The 13,900-nt window shown below is 46.2% G+C and overlaps 1 protein-coding gene across 2 annotated transcripts in view; it reads left to right on the forward strand.

The window, feature by feature from the left end:
- The first annotated feature begins 422 nt into the window (after window positions 1-422).
- The window catches only part of UST (uronyl 2-sulfotransferase), a 161,790-nt gene continuing 148,312 nt past the window's right edge, over window positions 423-13,900 (forward strand). For both annotated transcript variants that reach the window (XM_074580376.1, XM_074580375.1), the window contains exon 1: window positions 423-1,015. In XM_074580376.1, the coding sequence (XP_074436477.1) occupies window positions 757-1,015 (259 nt within the window). In that variant the 5' untranslated portion in view covers window positions 423-756. The remainder of the gene's footprint in view (window positions 1,016-13,900) is intronic.

Raw genomic sequence — 13,900 nt, forward strand, 5'->3', positions numbered from 1 at the left:
GCCATTGGAGCACTGGCGAGATGAGCCCCCAGGTCCAGCTCCCGGGGTGGTGTCCTGAGGCCTGCCCCGGGGCCGTGCCCGGTTTTGGGGCAACTCAGCCCCGACGGCTGCTGCCCGTGGCCGGGCACAGCGAGAAGCCCCGTCCCAGCCCCCGCCCCACGGGCACCGGCCCCGCACCCCGCGCAGCCCCTCACGGCGGTAGGGGCGGGTCGGGGCAGGTGGGTCGGCTCGGCCGGGGCGGGCCGGGCTCCGCCGCAGCCAGGGGGATGGGGCGGCGGCGCCCGGCGGCGCCCGCAGGGGTCGCTGGCGGGGAGGCAACGGGCGCGTCGCGGGGACCGTGGGCCGGGGCGGGCCGGGGGCGGCGGGGCCGGGCCGGGCGGGGGGCGGCGGGGCCAGGCGGCGCGCACAAGTCGGCCGCGAGTTGCAGGCGGCGGAGCGCTGGCTGTAACTTGACACCGGAGCGAGAGGCCGAGCGGAGAGAGGGAGCGGAGAGCGGCGGAGGAGGAGAGGAGCCCCAGGGAGCGGGATGGTGACCACCTCCTTCCCCTCCCCTTAGCGGCGCTCCGCAGCAGCAGCCGCCGCAGCGCCGGGGACTCTCGCCTTGCCGCGGGGCCGGGGGCAGCCGGCGATGGGGACGGGACGGGTCCCCTGAGCTCCCGGGAACTTTCCCCGCCGCGGGCAGCCGGAGCCGAGCAGGCGGATGGAGGATGCGCTTTCCCGGGCGGGCTGCGTGACCCGGCGGCGGCGAAGGGGAGGATGAAGAAGAAGCAGCAGCACGGCGGCGGGGACTGCCCGGCGCCCCGGCCCCCCGCGGCGGCGGCGACGGGAGGGGGCCCGGGCCCGGGCCAGGGCGGGGGCTGGAAGAGGCGGCGGCCCCTCTCGCTGCTGCCCTTCCTCTCGCTGCGCGACTACGGCTTCTGCATGGCCGCCCTGCTGCTCTTCTGCCTGGGCTCCCTCTTCTATCAGCTCAACGGGGGGCCCCCGCACTTTCTGCTGGACCTGCGGCACTATCTGGGTAAGGGCGGCCGGCGGCGGCGACTTGTTGCGGCTCCTCGTCGCCCCCCGTGGCGGCTGGGCTGGGGCCTGCCTCCGCCGCCGGGGGTGGGGGGCGGCCGCGGGGCCCCCCGGCTTCCCGGGCGGCGGGAGCGGGGCCGGGGGCGGTGGGAGGCCGGGGCTGCCCGGCAGGCGTGGGCAGGCGGGCCGGTGAGGTGTGACAGGGAGGCCGGGAAGGGCCGGGGAGCGGAGCGGGGCGGTGGGGGCGCGGCCCTCCCCGAAGTTAATTTGGGCGAAAGGTGGAGCTCCCCCTTGGAGGCTCTTTCTCAGACCCCAGACGGAGCGGTGGCCGGGGGCGGCTCTTTGTCTGCCCGGTGACCGTGGGGGGAGCGCGGTCGCCCCGCCGCCCCCGGCCAGCAGGTGGGGTGGGGGGGGGAGTGGCGGGGCCGGGGGGCAGCGGTCCTGTCAGCGCCGCCCCGGTGCTCCCGGGACGGAGGGAGGGAAGGAGGGTGCTGTGCCCGGTGAGGAGGAACGGGGTGACCGGTGGCTCACGGCAAAAGGTGCTGTTGTGAAGAAGAACAAACAACAACAAAAAAACCCAAACAAACACCCCCAAGCAAACAAAAAACCCGAACACGTGTAACTGGCGAACCAAGCATCCATCCGTGTGCAGCTGGTTGGCTTCTGGGGAGGAAGGTGTGCTGGGAGCAGCGGCGCTCGAAGGCTCGGTCGAGCTCGCTGCGGTGCACTGCCACAGCCTCCGTGAGCCCCAGGGAGGTGTCCCGCTGGAGCGGGTACGAGCTGTGGCCCGTAGCCCTCATCCGCATGATAACCACAAGTTCGCACATGGTTTTTCTTTGTGCCCAGTTTCGACATCGCTGAATGCCGCTTCCCTGCTTTAACAGAGAAGTTGTGAAAACCAGAGTGTATCGTAAGGTCACATAAGTACGTCAAACTGGCAGGACTGTTCAAACGGGGAACAAAAACTAAGGGTTTCTCCCTGTAGGAGGATTACTACAGAATAATTTGAGGTGTGAGTTTTTACCGCATTAGTTACTCAGCATTACTTATCTGTGGAGGTAAGCTTGTGGTGGTACACGCTGCAGAAGGGCAATCCATAAGAGACAGCGTTAAGTTGCAAAAAAAAAATAAAATACAGTACTTGTATTTCAGAAAAATAAGCCAAAAATCCATATCTCTGTGTGCTTATTTTGTGAACATCTTGGGAATACAACTCTGTGTACGTCTGTTGCTTTTCTTTATGGGAAAATTATCCCATGTCTTTAGTTAACTGGTGAGAGCGTATGGAGAAGATACAGCCAGGCTCTTCTGGGAGGTGTGCGGCGGTAGGACAAGAGGCAACAGACAAAAGTGGCAACAAGGAAAATTCCGATGAGATATTGGGGAGAAAATTTTCAGCGTGAGGGTGGTCAAATGTTGGAACAGGCTACCCAGGGAGATTGGGATGTCCTTGCAGGTATCCAGGACACAACTGGGCATGGCCCTGAGCACCCCAATTCAATTTTTCCCTGCTTTGGGGGAGGCTGGGGGGAATAGGGGATAGGCAGGTGAGCAGAAGTCCTTTCCGGTTCATGTTGTTCTGTGATTCTCCTGTAACTGGAGAAAAACATAAGTGGAAAATTCAAGTGAGAACAGGAGAACATATTGCCTTTTAGGCTGGAATTTTAATGACTTTTTTTTTCTTCTTCTTTAATGTTACAGTTAGGAAGGAATTTCTCCATTGAAGAGGAAAAGGGCAAATTTCCCACCAAGGTGGACGCAGATTTTGTTACAATTGTTTGACTCCTTAATTGGATCAAGCACAGATCTCTATTTTTCAAAGCAAAGTTGATGTCAATTTTTTTTTTTTTTATTTTAAACTTCATCGGGGGTGAACGTTGCTTGGTTTGTGTGGGAATAGACTGTGAGAAACACTGGGTTATGCAGCCTCTCGCTTTGTGGCCTTTTGACTGTGTTTGAGGGATCTGAGAAATAAAACTAGGATCTGCTACACTAACCGCTCTAGCCAGTAGTTGTGTGTCTGCTGGAAAATCATCTGAGGCCTGCAGATGAAAGGCTTGGAAACCACGGCATTTTGGTGAACGGGTCGTGATCATTTTTGTGCAAGTGCAGAAGAGCCTTTATTGTGTGTGTCTGAACGTGATGAGCCTCTGGGGAAGGAGTGCAGTCGTCTTTGAAAGTGGTTTGGGGTTTTTTTGAAGTGTCGGCTCCTCTCAGGAGAAAGTAGACAGATCTATTAATATCTGTCCATTAACGAAATTCTGCACTTGTTATATCAATTAGTATAGGAATTTCCTCTCTGTGCCTGGGTCACCTGGGATGTTGAGGGCTTGTCTAGCATCCTGCAGCAGGCCAGTGGCTGAGAGGGAAGCAGAGTCCTTGCGGCTGGAGTCCTAGTACCCACTAAGCAAGTTGGGCCGCTGCCTCTGCAGGGAAGTGGAACTTATTTTGTCTGGATGCTAAGGTGCATGCTTGCATGCTACTTTCTAAAGTTATTTTACATTTCCTTGGTGTACAGTTGCACTTGAGCTGTCAAAGGAGATGCATGTGGGTAACATTGCTAAGGGCTTTTTTTTTTTTTTTTGATACTGAGCGTAGGTTTTGCAAGAATGGTGCTCACTCCTTGGGGTACTCAATTGGCAAGGTTTGCAAACTCAGAACATTTTTTTTGTAAGCAGGTAGTCTGCTTGTTTTCTAGGGGACTAACAGCTATTGGACATCCGGTCCAGTGAACTACCAAAGCCCTACATATTTGCATGTGTGTTCCATACAACAGTTGGACTAGTCAAGTCTCATGACAGTAAAAAAAATAAAACTACTTTTTTCCCCTCCTGAAGCCACAGATCCAGTGTACAAGCAAACTCTTTCCTTCTGGTCCTTCCAACCCACAATTTATGGTGCTAAAATTTAAATCCCCAAGCAGAGAGGAGCAGTTCATTTGCAAACCATGTTTGCAACGTGTGAATTTTGCAACCGCTCTTACTGCATTTAAATTTACAAGAACCAAGAAGGACTAGACCAAAGGGAAAATTGATTTCTCTGTTTAATTACTTTGTGGCCTCCACAATGTGGGGAGGGGTCATCTTCTCTGGCTTTGAGTTTTTTATGTGCAAGTTTCAGTGCATTGCTCGTGGTTAGTTACGTTACTCTGGAGGGAATGCTTGGATGTTTTTTACTTCAGAACTTGAAAGGATTTTCCTAAGTAACAACACAAAACTTCAATAGCGATCAGGCTAGAAATCACACCTGCATCAGGCAGGTGTGCGCATAAAAGAAAATCTAGGCAGAGTGAAAACACTGGGGCTGAGAGACTTTCATTTTTTTCTTAGGCCTGCATCATACAATGTGGAGGAGGAATAAGTTTATTTTCAAAGGAATTAAGTGTGAAGATTTGCTAATTCTATGAACTTTCCTTTGGCGGTGGTGGGGATGAGTGTAATTTTCAGAATATTCAGACTATTAGTAAATTTTTTTTCTCCTGGACTAGTTTCTCTGGTGTCTTGGGCCAGTTTCTGTGGTGTCGTGTGCATATGCGTCTCCCTTTTTGTTTGATTGGCATGCTGATGGGGGACAATCTATTGGAAAAACATGGCAGCTTGTAGGGAAGAAGGTAGCTATATTCAGTATTTCCATTTTGCATTTCCTTCTCTTGTAAAACTCTCGCAGAGTCATATGGAGGAAATGAGTGTAGGTTAGTAGATATGAGGCTGTGCTTTGGTTTTTATCCCATCCTGACTTCAAGTTTATAATAGTTCGGAGGACAGAAAGGTCTGTGGAAAGCTAATGGTTTCTGCTGTCTGTTCTGGCTGTGATTCACAGGGATGCGGCTCAGGTTCCACACTGTGGCTGTCCCATCAGGATAGATCTAGTGCCCTGGTTTTCAGCATGCAATCAGTGGGGGGCATGGGCATTAGTGGGTTATTTCTAAAGAATCTGTGGAAGATACTTAAAAGCACGACTGTTGCCAGTAGGTTTAAATTTGCTGTATGGGGATGCATACCAGTCCTGGACCATCCGTGCGCTCCAAAAAACCAGAAAGTTTAAAAACTGCCAGGCTTTCCAGTAATAAACTGGAGTATTGGGACTTGCACAACATCTATGAGGTCTTGCTTGTTGATTCTGCCAAGGTAATCCTGGCTTGCTAATCAAAACCCAACTCCAGCAGTGGGAGGAAGTGAGAAGAGTCTTCCCTTAGATGAGTAAGACAGAAATCGTAAATCTTGGACAGCTCTGTGGCTTTTGGGGAACACACTGGGGACTCCATTCCCCTGCAACTGCGGTGGTTTTGCATTGCTTTATTCTTCCCTGCTTTGGCTTGTGATGTATACATGCTTCAAAATACAGAAATAAGTATTTCCAAGGGCTGGTAGCAACCCTCTAATGGCCAATAAAAAAAATAATCTTTTGATCTTCAGTATTTGCAGTGCAAACGTGTTGTTGTTCATGTCAATTAAAGCATTTCCCCTGTTGAACTTCCCAGAAGCCTGCCAACAACTACCGCTGGTTTGATTTCATGTGGAAGTTGCCTGTGCTGTGGCTTCCTGTGCAAGACAAAAGACTTAAGTGGCCAGTTGTGTTCTTCAGACATCCCTATGCTGCCCCCAACTCTCACTCTTCATGCCACTGGAAGCTCTCAGGTGTTTTGGCCCGATGTGCTCGGTCGTCTCGAAGTCGTCACAACAACAGTTATGTTTATTTTGGACACACAGAGGAATACAACCATAACGTTGTCAAATAGAAGAAGCAGAAAAATTTGAGTATTTGGGGAGGCTGTAACAAAAATCTCCAAAATATTTAAAACTGAACACAAAGTGATTTTTTTTTTTTTTTAATTGAGGTAATGTGAATTGACTTTATTTCAGTTGGGTGTTTTAGGTTTGTGGCTGGTTGTTTTCTTTTTTTTTTTTCCCCCCCCTTCCCTGAAGTGTCTGGCTTTTTCCTCTTAACATGTTAAGAGAGGGACAAAAAAGAGAAACTGGCTATCAAAAGCAAACAATGAAAGTGACTGTCAGTGTTTTGTACACAAACTTTATTCCTGATCTGTAGGAGTGTGTGTGTGGGGAGCAACAGTTACGGGGGGGTTGGGAGGTTGGTTTGGGTGGTTTTTATTCTGGTAATATTGCATTTATATCTAAAGTGATGGAAAGCACAGAATTCTTCAGGGCAAGCTTTTCTAAACAATAAAGGCACCTAGCATGCTGCATTGTAGATAGACAGTATGCTGCTTTTGTGTCCAAAAAGAGTTGTCTCAACCAGTTTTGTTTTGCCCGTGGATCATGAATCCTTTATGGTTTTGAAGGCCCTCCAGGTATGTGAGTAGGAGAAACACAGGCAAGGAAAGACAGTCTGGCCTATGGATGAGGTTTACTGTGTGGTGACACAATACCTGTGTGTATTGAAATGGATATGCTTTTAATAAGGCCCTGGTTATTGACAATTTTTTTCTTATTGTTTTCAAGAACATGTAGTGCTCTCAAAAGAGCTCTTCTGTACTCTAAAGCATTTTGATTTTTTCTCTGTCTTTTCAGTGGATTGTTAATTCCATTGCACTTGGAATTTATTACATTTTAAAATTCATTAACATTGTAAAGAAATTAAAGGTCAGTTTAGAAGCTGCTTCCTAAAGCCTTGAAAAGAGATGGTCTGAACCAAAATGAGAAGTCTGTAGCTATATCTTTCTTAATTAACTTTTTTGTCCTCTTTGGACTTCTCATTTTGCTATTGTGAATGTGATATGTGTTATCATTTAAATAAAATACGTTTGGACTACTTCTGTTGCTAAGCTTGCAAGTTATAAGTGAGCTTTTCTGGAAGACAAAACACGTGCCTCATCTCCAAGAAGCTTTTGTTAAAAGCCTGCTTGCTCATCACTCACAGCTTGTCCAATTGTAAGATTAACAAAGCTCTACCTAATGCATGATGCTGTCAAGGAATACTCTATGGAGAAACAGAATACCTCGTTTTATGACCGACTTGAGCCTTTTCCTTTCAAAAAGATGAAGTGGTCACGGGATTACATTATCTTGGCTGGCCGTAAACCACTGTCTACAGTGAAGTCATAGCAAAAAATGTTGAAGACGGTGTGAATGTGTTGTGATGATATTCTAAATATATTTGGAAAATTGGACAGCATTTATTCAGAGATGTATTTTCTGCTTTCAAAATCAGGCTCCAGTCTGGGAATCAGGTATTGCATATGTACAATGTGTACATTTTTCTGTTTCATATTGTCAGCTTTGTTGGGTGTGCTGGTGGACGGCCAGCTTAACATGATCCAGCAGTGTGCCCAGGCGGCCAAGAAGGCCAACAGCATTCTGGCTTGTATCAGGATTAACATGGCCAGCAGGAGCAGGGAAGCGATCGTGCCTCTGTACTCGGCACTGGTGAGGCCTCACCTCGAGTACTGTGTTCAGTTCTGGGCCCCTCTGTACAAGAGGGACATTGAAGTGCTGGAGCATGTCCAGGGGAGAGCTACCAGGCTGGTGAGGGGTCTGGAGACCAGGTCATATGAGGAGAGGCTGAGGAAGCTGGGCATGTTTAGCTTGGAGAAGAGGAGGCTGAGGGGAGACCTTATTGCCCTCTACAGCTACCTGAAAGGAGGTTGTAGAGAGGTGGGTGTTGGCCTCTTCTCCCAAGTGAACAATGACAGGACCAGAGGAAAGGGTCTGAAGTTGTGGCAGGGGAGGTTTAGATTAGATATTAGGAGGAATTACTTTACTGAAAGAGTGGTCAGGCACTGGAACAGCCTGCCCAGGGAGGTGGTTGAGTCACCATCTCTAGAGGTATTTAAGAAACATCTAGATGTGGCACTTCAGGGCATGCTCTAGTGGCAGAGATTGTAGGGGTTTTTTTGTTGTTGTGTGGGGTTTTTTTGTGTGTTTGTATGGTTGGACTTGATGATCTCAAAGGTCCTTTCCAACCATGAAGATTCTATGATTCTATGACAAGGGATTTAAAGGATTAATTCAGTTCCTGATGAGAGGGAATATTACTACAGCTTTTTCAAAAATTTATGTGGTTTTGGTTTACTTTCAGGTTATGTGACAGTGGGGTGTATAGACACGTGAGAGGACAAGTTTACTGGCTAAGTGGGTTGCTCCTCTTGGGCTTGGGGAGATAAGGGGGGCTTCAGTTCCCTGCCCTGACAGACTTCATGTGACGTTGGACAAGTTGTGTGTTAATTCTGTCTGCATTTAATCCCCTTTTGTCCAAAGGGCAATTTCCAGATAAATGTACAACAGAATATGATATTCTCAGATATTACAGTAATCATAGCTGTAGAAATCCTTAAAGGAAAAAGATACTTGTGATAAATTCTGTTGTCATGAAGGAATTTTGGCCATGTCAAAGAGGTAAGACGGATAGAGAGTGTTAGAAGGGAGCTCCTGCATAGGCTGAGACAAAGTCAGTGGTCCAGCTACTTTTCTTTCAAGGATATTGCCACCGGTCATTAACACAGTCTCTGTGCAGTTTTACTTCAGGAGTTATTGCTATAACACGTTTCTAGAGTGTCATCAAAGGGCATCAATTTTTATGTGTGTCCTCATATAGAAGACTTTATGTCCAGGGGAATGTAACCAGGTCAGTTATTTCTTGTTTCCGGTGGTGCTGCGTAGACTTGATTTGCAAAAATGAAAGTAAAAATACAGTTTCTTGAAGTGAATGGCAAGTACCTTGTCCTCTATCAGAGAATATTCAACCAAAATGAACTGTGGCTGTCATGGGACGAAAAAAGTGTTTGATGCATAGGTTGTCATATTTTCATACGGAATTAGGGAGGAGGAAGATTGCTTTTGCTTAGGGCTTGACAAAGAATGATAAGCATTAAAGGCTGCCAGAAAGGGAGACTCTCTAGCAAAAGTAACTCATACAAACGCTTCAACACTTAATGCTCTGTGGGGAAAATAAAGGCTGTGTAATACTTTTTTTTTTTTTTTTTTCCTTAACTCGAGTAAAGGATCTGAGACTAACATCTATGCTAGCTCTACTGTACTGATTCATGATAAAACTATTTTGAAATCAATAGCGTGTGTGTCAAAATCAGCAGTGACAGTAAGTGGAAGGTTTGCTTTTGTTACTGAAGTGTAGGTCTATATTGTCCAAATTTGATGAAGGTGTAATGGAGGGACTTGATTTTGTTGTGATCTTTTGGTGGGAACACTCTGTAAAATGGTCGAACAGGTCAAATAAGATCCTAGGACTGTTCTGCCACAAAAGCTTGAAACAGTAAATAAAATGGGATAAAAAGAACAACACATTTATTTTTCATATATGTTTCCAGTATCCTTTTCTACCCCCTGTTTCTAGCTGGTAACTGATGCTTTCTCCCCCATCTTGTTCTGATCCCATCATTTAAATTCATGTATTAATAACAAGAGAGAATTTCTGACGTCTTTTGCGTCTAGCAAGAAACTGGAATTACTGAAATTGGTTGAGTCTGTTTTGTATGATAATCACCCCATTTTTTTGGACATAAATTTTGGGCACTTAAGAGATCCCTTCTTTCTGGGTTGTTGTCTTAGCCTTGTGTGAAAATACTTGCACATTGTTAGCTTCTGGCTCCTGCAACACATTCAAGCAGAGCACTTATTTCGGTCTCGTAGCAGTCCCTCTGTGCAAAGGCAAGTTTGCAGGTGAGATGTAAGAGTATGTTTTCATCTTGGACCGGAGAAAAAAGTCTGTTTATTGGTTTTGTTGGAAGTTGTGACTTTGCACCTGCTGCTGACCCCCTGCGAGCGCTGTTTTAAATTGCAGCGCTGTGAAAGGAAGCCCTGTGTGCTTCCGCTGTTATGAGTACAGCCAAGGGGGTGAATAGCCACTCTGTGTGCTCATGCGAGTGTGTATCAACACACTTTCCAAAATAAACTACCGCATTGTGATGCAGGGCAGATAGTTTTAAAGGATGCGTGTATAGCCCTTTCTAATTGGATTGTCTTTCCTGAAGAATTGGGTGGATGGGGGAGGTCCCCCTGCCCCGCTTCTGTGCTGTGGTGCTTTTGGAGCAGTAAGTTTTGGAGCCAGGGCTTGCAAGGGTGCAGGGGCTGCTTATTCTTACCATGGGAGCAAGAAAGGGATGAGAATCCTTTTGAAATTGGTGAGAATTAGGTTGCTCTTTGGATCTCACTGTAAGATTCATATCACTCTCAGCTATCTGTCTGTATTTCCTGTCTGATCACTGAGGGGGGGGGGGCACTTCCAGGTAATTACAGTTTATGGTAGATGTATGATGCAAGTAGGATTTGTCCTTTTCGGAGATGTCAGTTGTCCGTATCCTGTTGCCATTAACTTGGAAGGGGACACCAGGCTTGAGTACGCTGCCGCAGCCATTGCTGCCTTTCCCTGGGCAGTGGAGGTGCTTGCCCATAAAACCTAATCTGATTGGTGCAGCAGTGGCTCAAAAGCATAAGCTAAAAGCTGGTGTGTTGTTTTGTTTTGTTAACTTTCAGAAGTTAAAAAATGATGGAAAATGATGACACATGACTTTTCGCCAAGGAAAGTTTCCCCATTGTTATTGGTGAGCAGGCAAGTAGATTTTCAAACACAGCTTATGTTTATATAATGAGGCATTTGTTTTTCTTTGTTTTAGAATCTGGGATAGAGGATGTTTGGAGACTGAAGGGGTGGATGGGAAGTGGAAAGCAATTATTTGACTGAAATTTATTTTACTCTCTTGCTCTTTAGAGCTGTACAGAGGGAAGAGACCCTCTTTTGTGGAAAATACACCTATGGTTTTGTTTGTAAGCATGGAAACACAATGATTAGGTTTGTATTACAGTTTCTGAGTGCTAATGCTTTACAAAAAGACATTTGGATGCTTGCCAAAGCTTTCTTCTTATCACGCTTCATGATTCAGGGTAGAAGTCATTGAGAGACTGGGATGGAGATCATGAAGCCCATGGCAGTTTGAATAAAGAAGCAGTGCATCTCTGCCATACATAAGCAGTATCTTTTAGCACCCCAGAGAATGTTTATTTTAAAAGTCTCTACTGGTCAAGGGCATGGTTGGTTCAGTTTAATGTATCTGCCCCAGAGAGAGGATGCCAACATAACCTTGTACCCATACAAGGTCACCAAACTGCTAGCAAGTGACAGATCTGTGAGATAACCTGCCAGTGGCTGGATTAAAAGCTGCTAGTCAAGGGGATTTGACTCATTGTTTCCTTTTTTTTTTTTTTCAACTTAGAAAGTTCTGGACATTTGAGGGGAGAAGGTGCTTCCTACAGCTGTGTTTGTAGTTTAATGTTACATGTTTCTAAAATACATACAGCAAATTTGTAATGAAAAAGTGAACGTTTGGTGCCTTTTGCCTCATTGCTGCTAGGGTCTCTTGTGAAGTCTCTGTTGGTGCTCGGCATTGGATCAGAGTGGCTGGTTACTTTGGAAGAAACTGATGATCTCAAAGATTTTTACATATTTCAGCCCAAAATTGAAAGCTTACTCATTAAATCTGAATTCCAGCTCTGTGTCTTTTTACCTTGTAAGATCTCTTAAACTTTCTTTGGGAATTCTTGTGCAGATTAGAATTTGCATTGTTTTTCTGAATAGATTGTTGGGGTTTTTTTAATTGTCTATTCAGAATATGGAGTTGTACACTTTTTGGTCCATGGCAGTGACTTGTGTTGAAACAGGCACAAGACCTGAAGGCTTTGAGGCAGATGGGGGGATGTAAGAAGAAGCCTTATGACGCTTCAGAAAGCGTTTGAAAATTTGTCTCACAGTATACCAGTTTCAGCTTCAATTTCAGATGACACAGTAATTTTGTGAATGCCTGCAGTAATTGATTAGTGTTATTATGACTTTATTTATCTCAAAGCAGTTAGCAGGAGATAATATCAAATATGGCCACTTTTTCCTTTTTTTTTTTGGTATCAGAAAGGAGTTAAATACAGTACCGATGCGGTCTGTTTCTTCAGTCTCATCTTCTCTCATCTTATTGCCTTCTAAGATGTGAGCACATGCTTTTCCTTCCACTCGTCTTGTATTTGCAGGTAGTTGCTGAGTCCTCTTGTTAATTTGTTCCTGTACAACACCAGACCATGTTTAGCAGCTGGTGGTTTCCAAACCATGTCTTGCTGGTGGTTCTAATTCCTTCAGCCAGATTCTCTTTCCTCAGCAGCTTGCATTATAAAGCAGGTAGTCTTGTCTCTTTTGTCTGACCTGCATCTAGAGAAGAGCCATCTGAATCTGTGCATTGAAAATCAGAAGTAAGTGGGATCTTAGCAGAAGCGTCCCATGAGTAGCCCATGCTTTTGCATTCTTAAAAGGTAAGGAAAAATGCTAATGAGGTACTTTGAAATACACAGAAAGATCTTGGAGCTGGGAAGTTGGCAGACCAAGTTTGTATAAGTTTGATGAGATTACAGGTAGAAATTGCATTCAGATTGGGTATTACAGTGCCAAGGAGAGATTTTTAAGTGGGAACGAACTAGTGGGGGGAACAGGGGACAGACAGGTGTCTTGATGATCAGAAAAAGTTACATGATATTTAGACTGTCTGCGGTTCCCTCTGAAGTCAGCTGGGAGAGACAGAGGTATCTCCAAAGAGCAACTCAGGCCACTTGTGTCTTTATGGCAGCTGAGCCCCTGACTTGTGAACAGAGAAATGCTTGAAGTTTGGTGAGAAGAACCTGAGTCGTCATGGTATTTATTCTTAGAAACATTGGTTGATGACCTGTGTAAGGCTTCCAAAGAGGTGGAGGAGGAGAGGGGAGAGGAGCCTGAAAGTTACACTATCAAGACTTTTAGATGGATAGGTCACTTCATGTCAGTGGGTCTTTGAAACCTGAGTGCTTAGGATGCCTCAAAATAAAGACTACATAAAGTGCTGGAAAAATATCACTGCAGGGAGTATCTATCCCTGCTTGATGAATGGATTTGATGCCATGTTTGTTTCTCCCTAAGTCTTGCAGTTCCATGAGAAGGGCGTGCGACAACAGCTTTGATATAATCTGAAACGTTGCAGTAGGTATTGTAAGGCAAAGGCTGTGAAATTGCTGACATCTCAGTTCCTTTCATATTTACAGCTGATTGTTCTTTCCTAGCAGAACTCCCCATTGAAATGTACAGATTTCTTTTGTGTTGCCTGTTGGGAGATATCACAATAAGTAAATTAGGATGAAAAACAAAATAGCAGGGCCAAAGCCCTACCACCTGTGGTTGAGTTTGGGTTTTTTGTTGTTGTTGTTGTGTTTTCTTTTCTTCTCTTTTTTTTTTCCAGTTGTGTCATTTTGGTTATCATAGCACACAGCACCTGTACAACAGGCAAAGAGAGGTAGCTGTATATATAAGTGAATAGTAGCAAATGTATTGGCTACCATTAGGAACAGGCATGGAGAGACTGAGAGCCGCAATCTGAGGAAGCGTTGCCACTTACTGTCTGAGGAAATGTTGAAAACGGAAGCAATTTGGGAGGAAAGAGAAGTCTGATGTTTTATGTAAGTCAAAGAGTAGCTGCTGTAGATAAACATCTCCTGATTGTTAAGTATTTCCCAACCAATTTAATTTTCTGGCAGAACTAAATGATTTTCAGCCACCCTCAGAGAATCACAGAGTGGTTGAGCTTGGAAGTGACCTGTGGAGGTCATCTGGTCACAACCCCCTATGCTCAAGCAGGGCCACCTAGGGCTGGTTGCCCAAGACCATGCCCAGATAGCTTTTGAATATTTCAAGGGATGGAGATCCCATAACCTCCATGGGCAATCTGTGCCAGTGCTTGGTCACCCTCACAGTAAAATAGTGTTTCCTGATGTTCAGAGGGAACCTCTGTGTTTCAGTTTGTGCCCATTGCCGCTGGCCCCGTCAGAGGGCACCACTGAAAGGAACCCAGCTCCATCATTTTCTCCCTTCAGGTATTTTTATTCATTGATAAGATCCCTCTGAGCCTTCT

The sequence above is a fragment of the Larus michahellis genome, chromosome 3 (genome assembly GCF_964199755.1).
Source record: "Larus michahellis chromosome 3, bLarMic1.1, whole genome shotgun sequence".
Lineage (NCBI taxonomy): Eukaryota > Metazoa > Chordata > Aves > Charadriiformes > Laridae > Larus > Larus michahellis.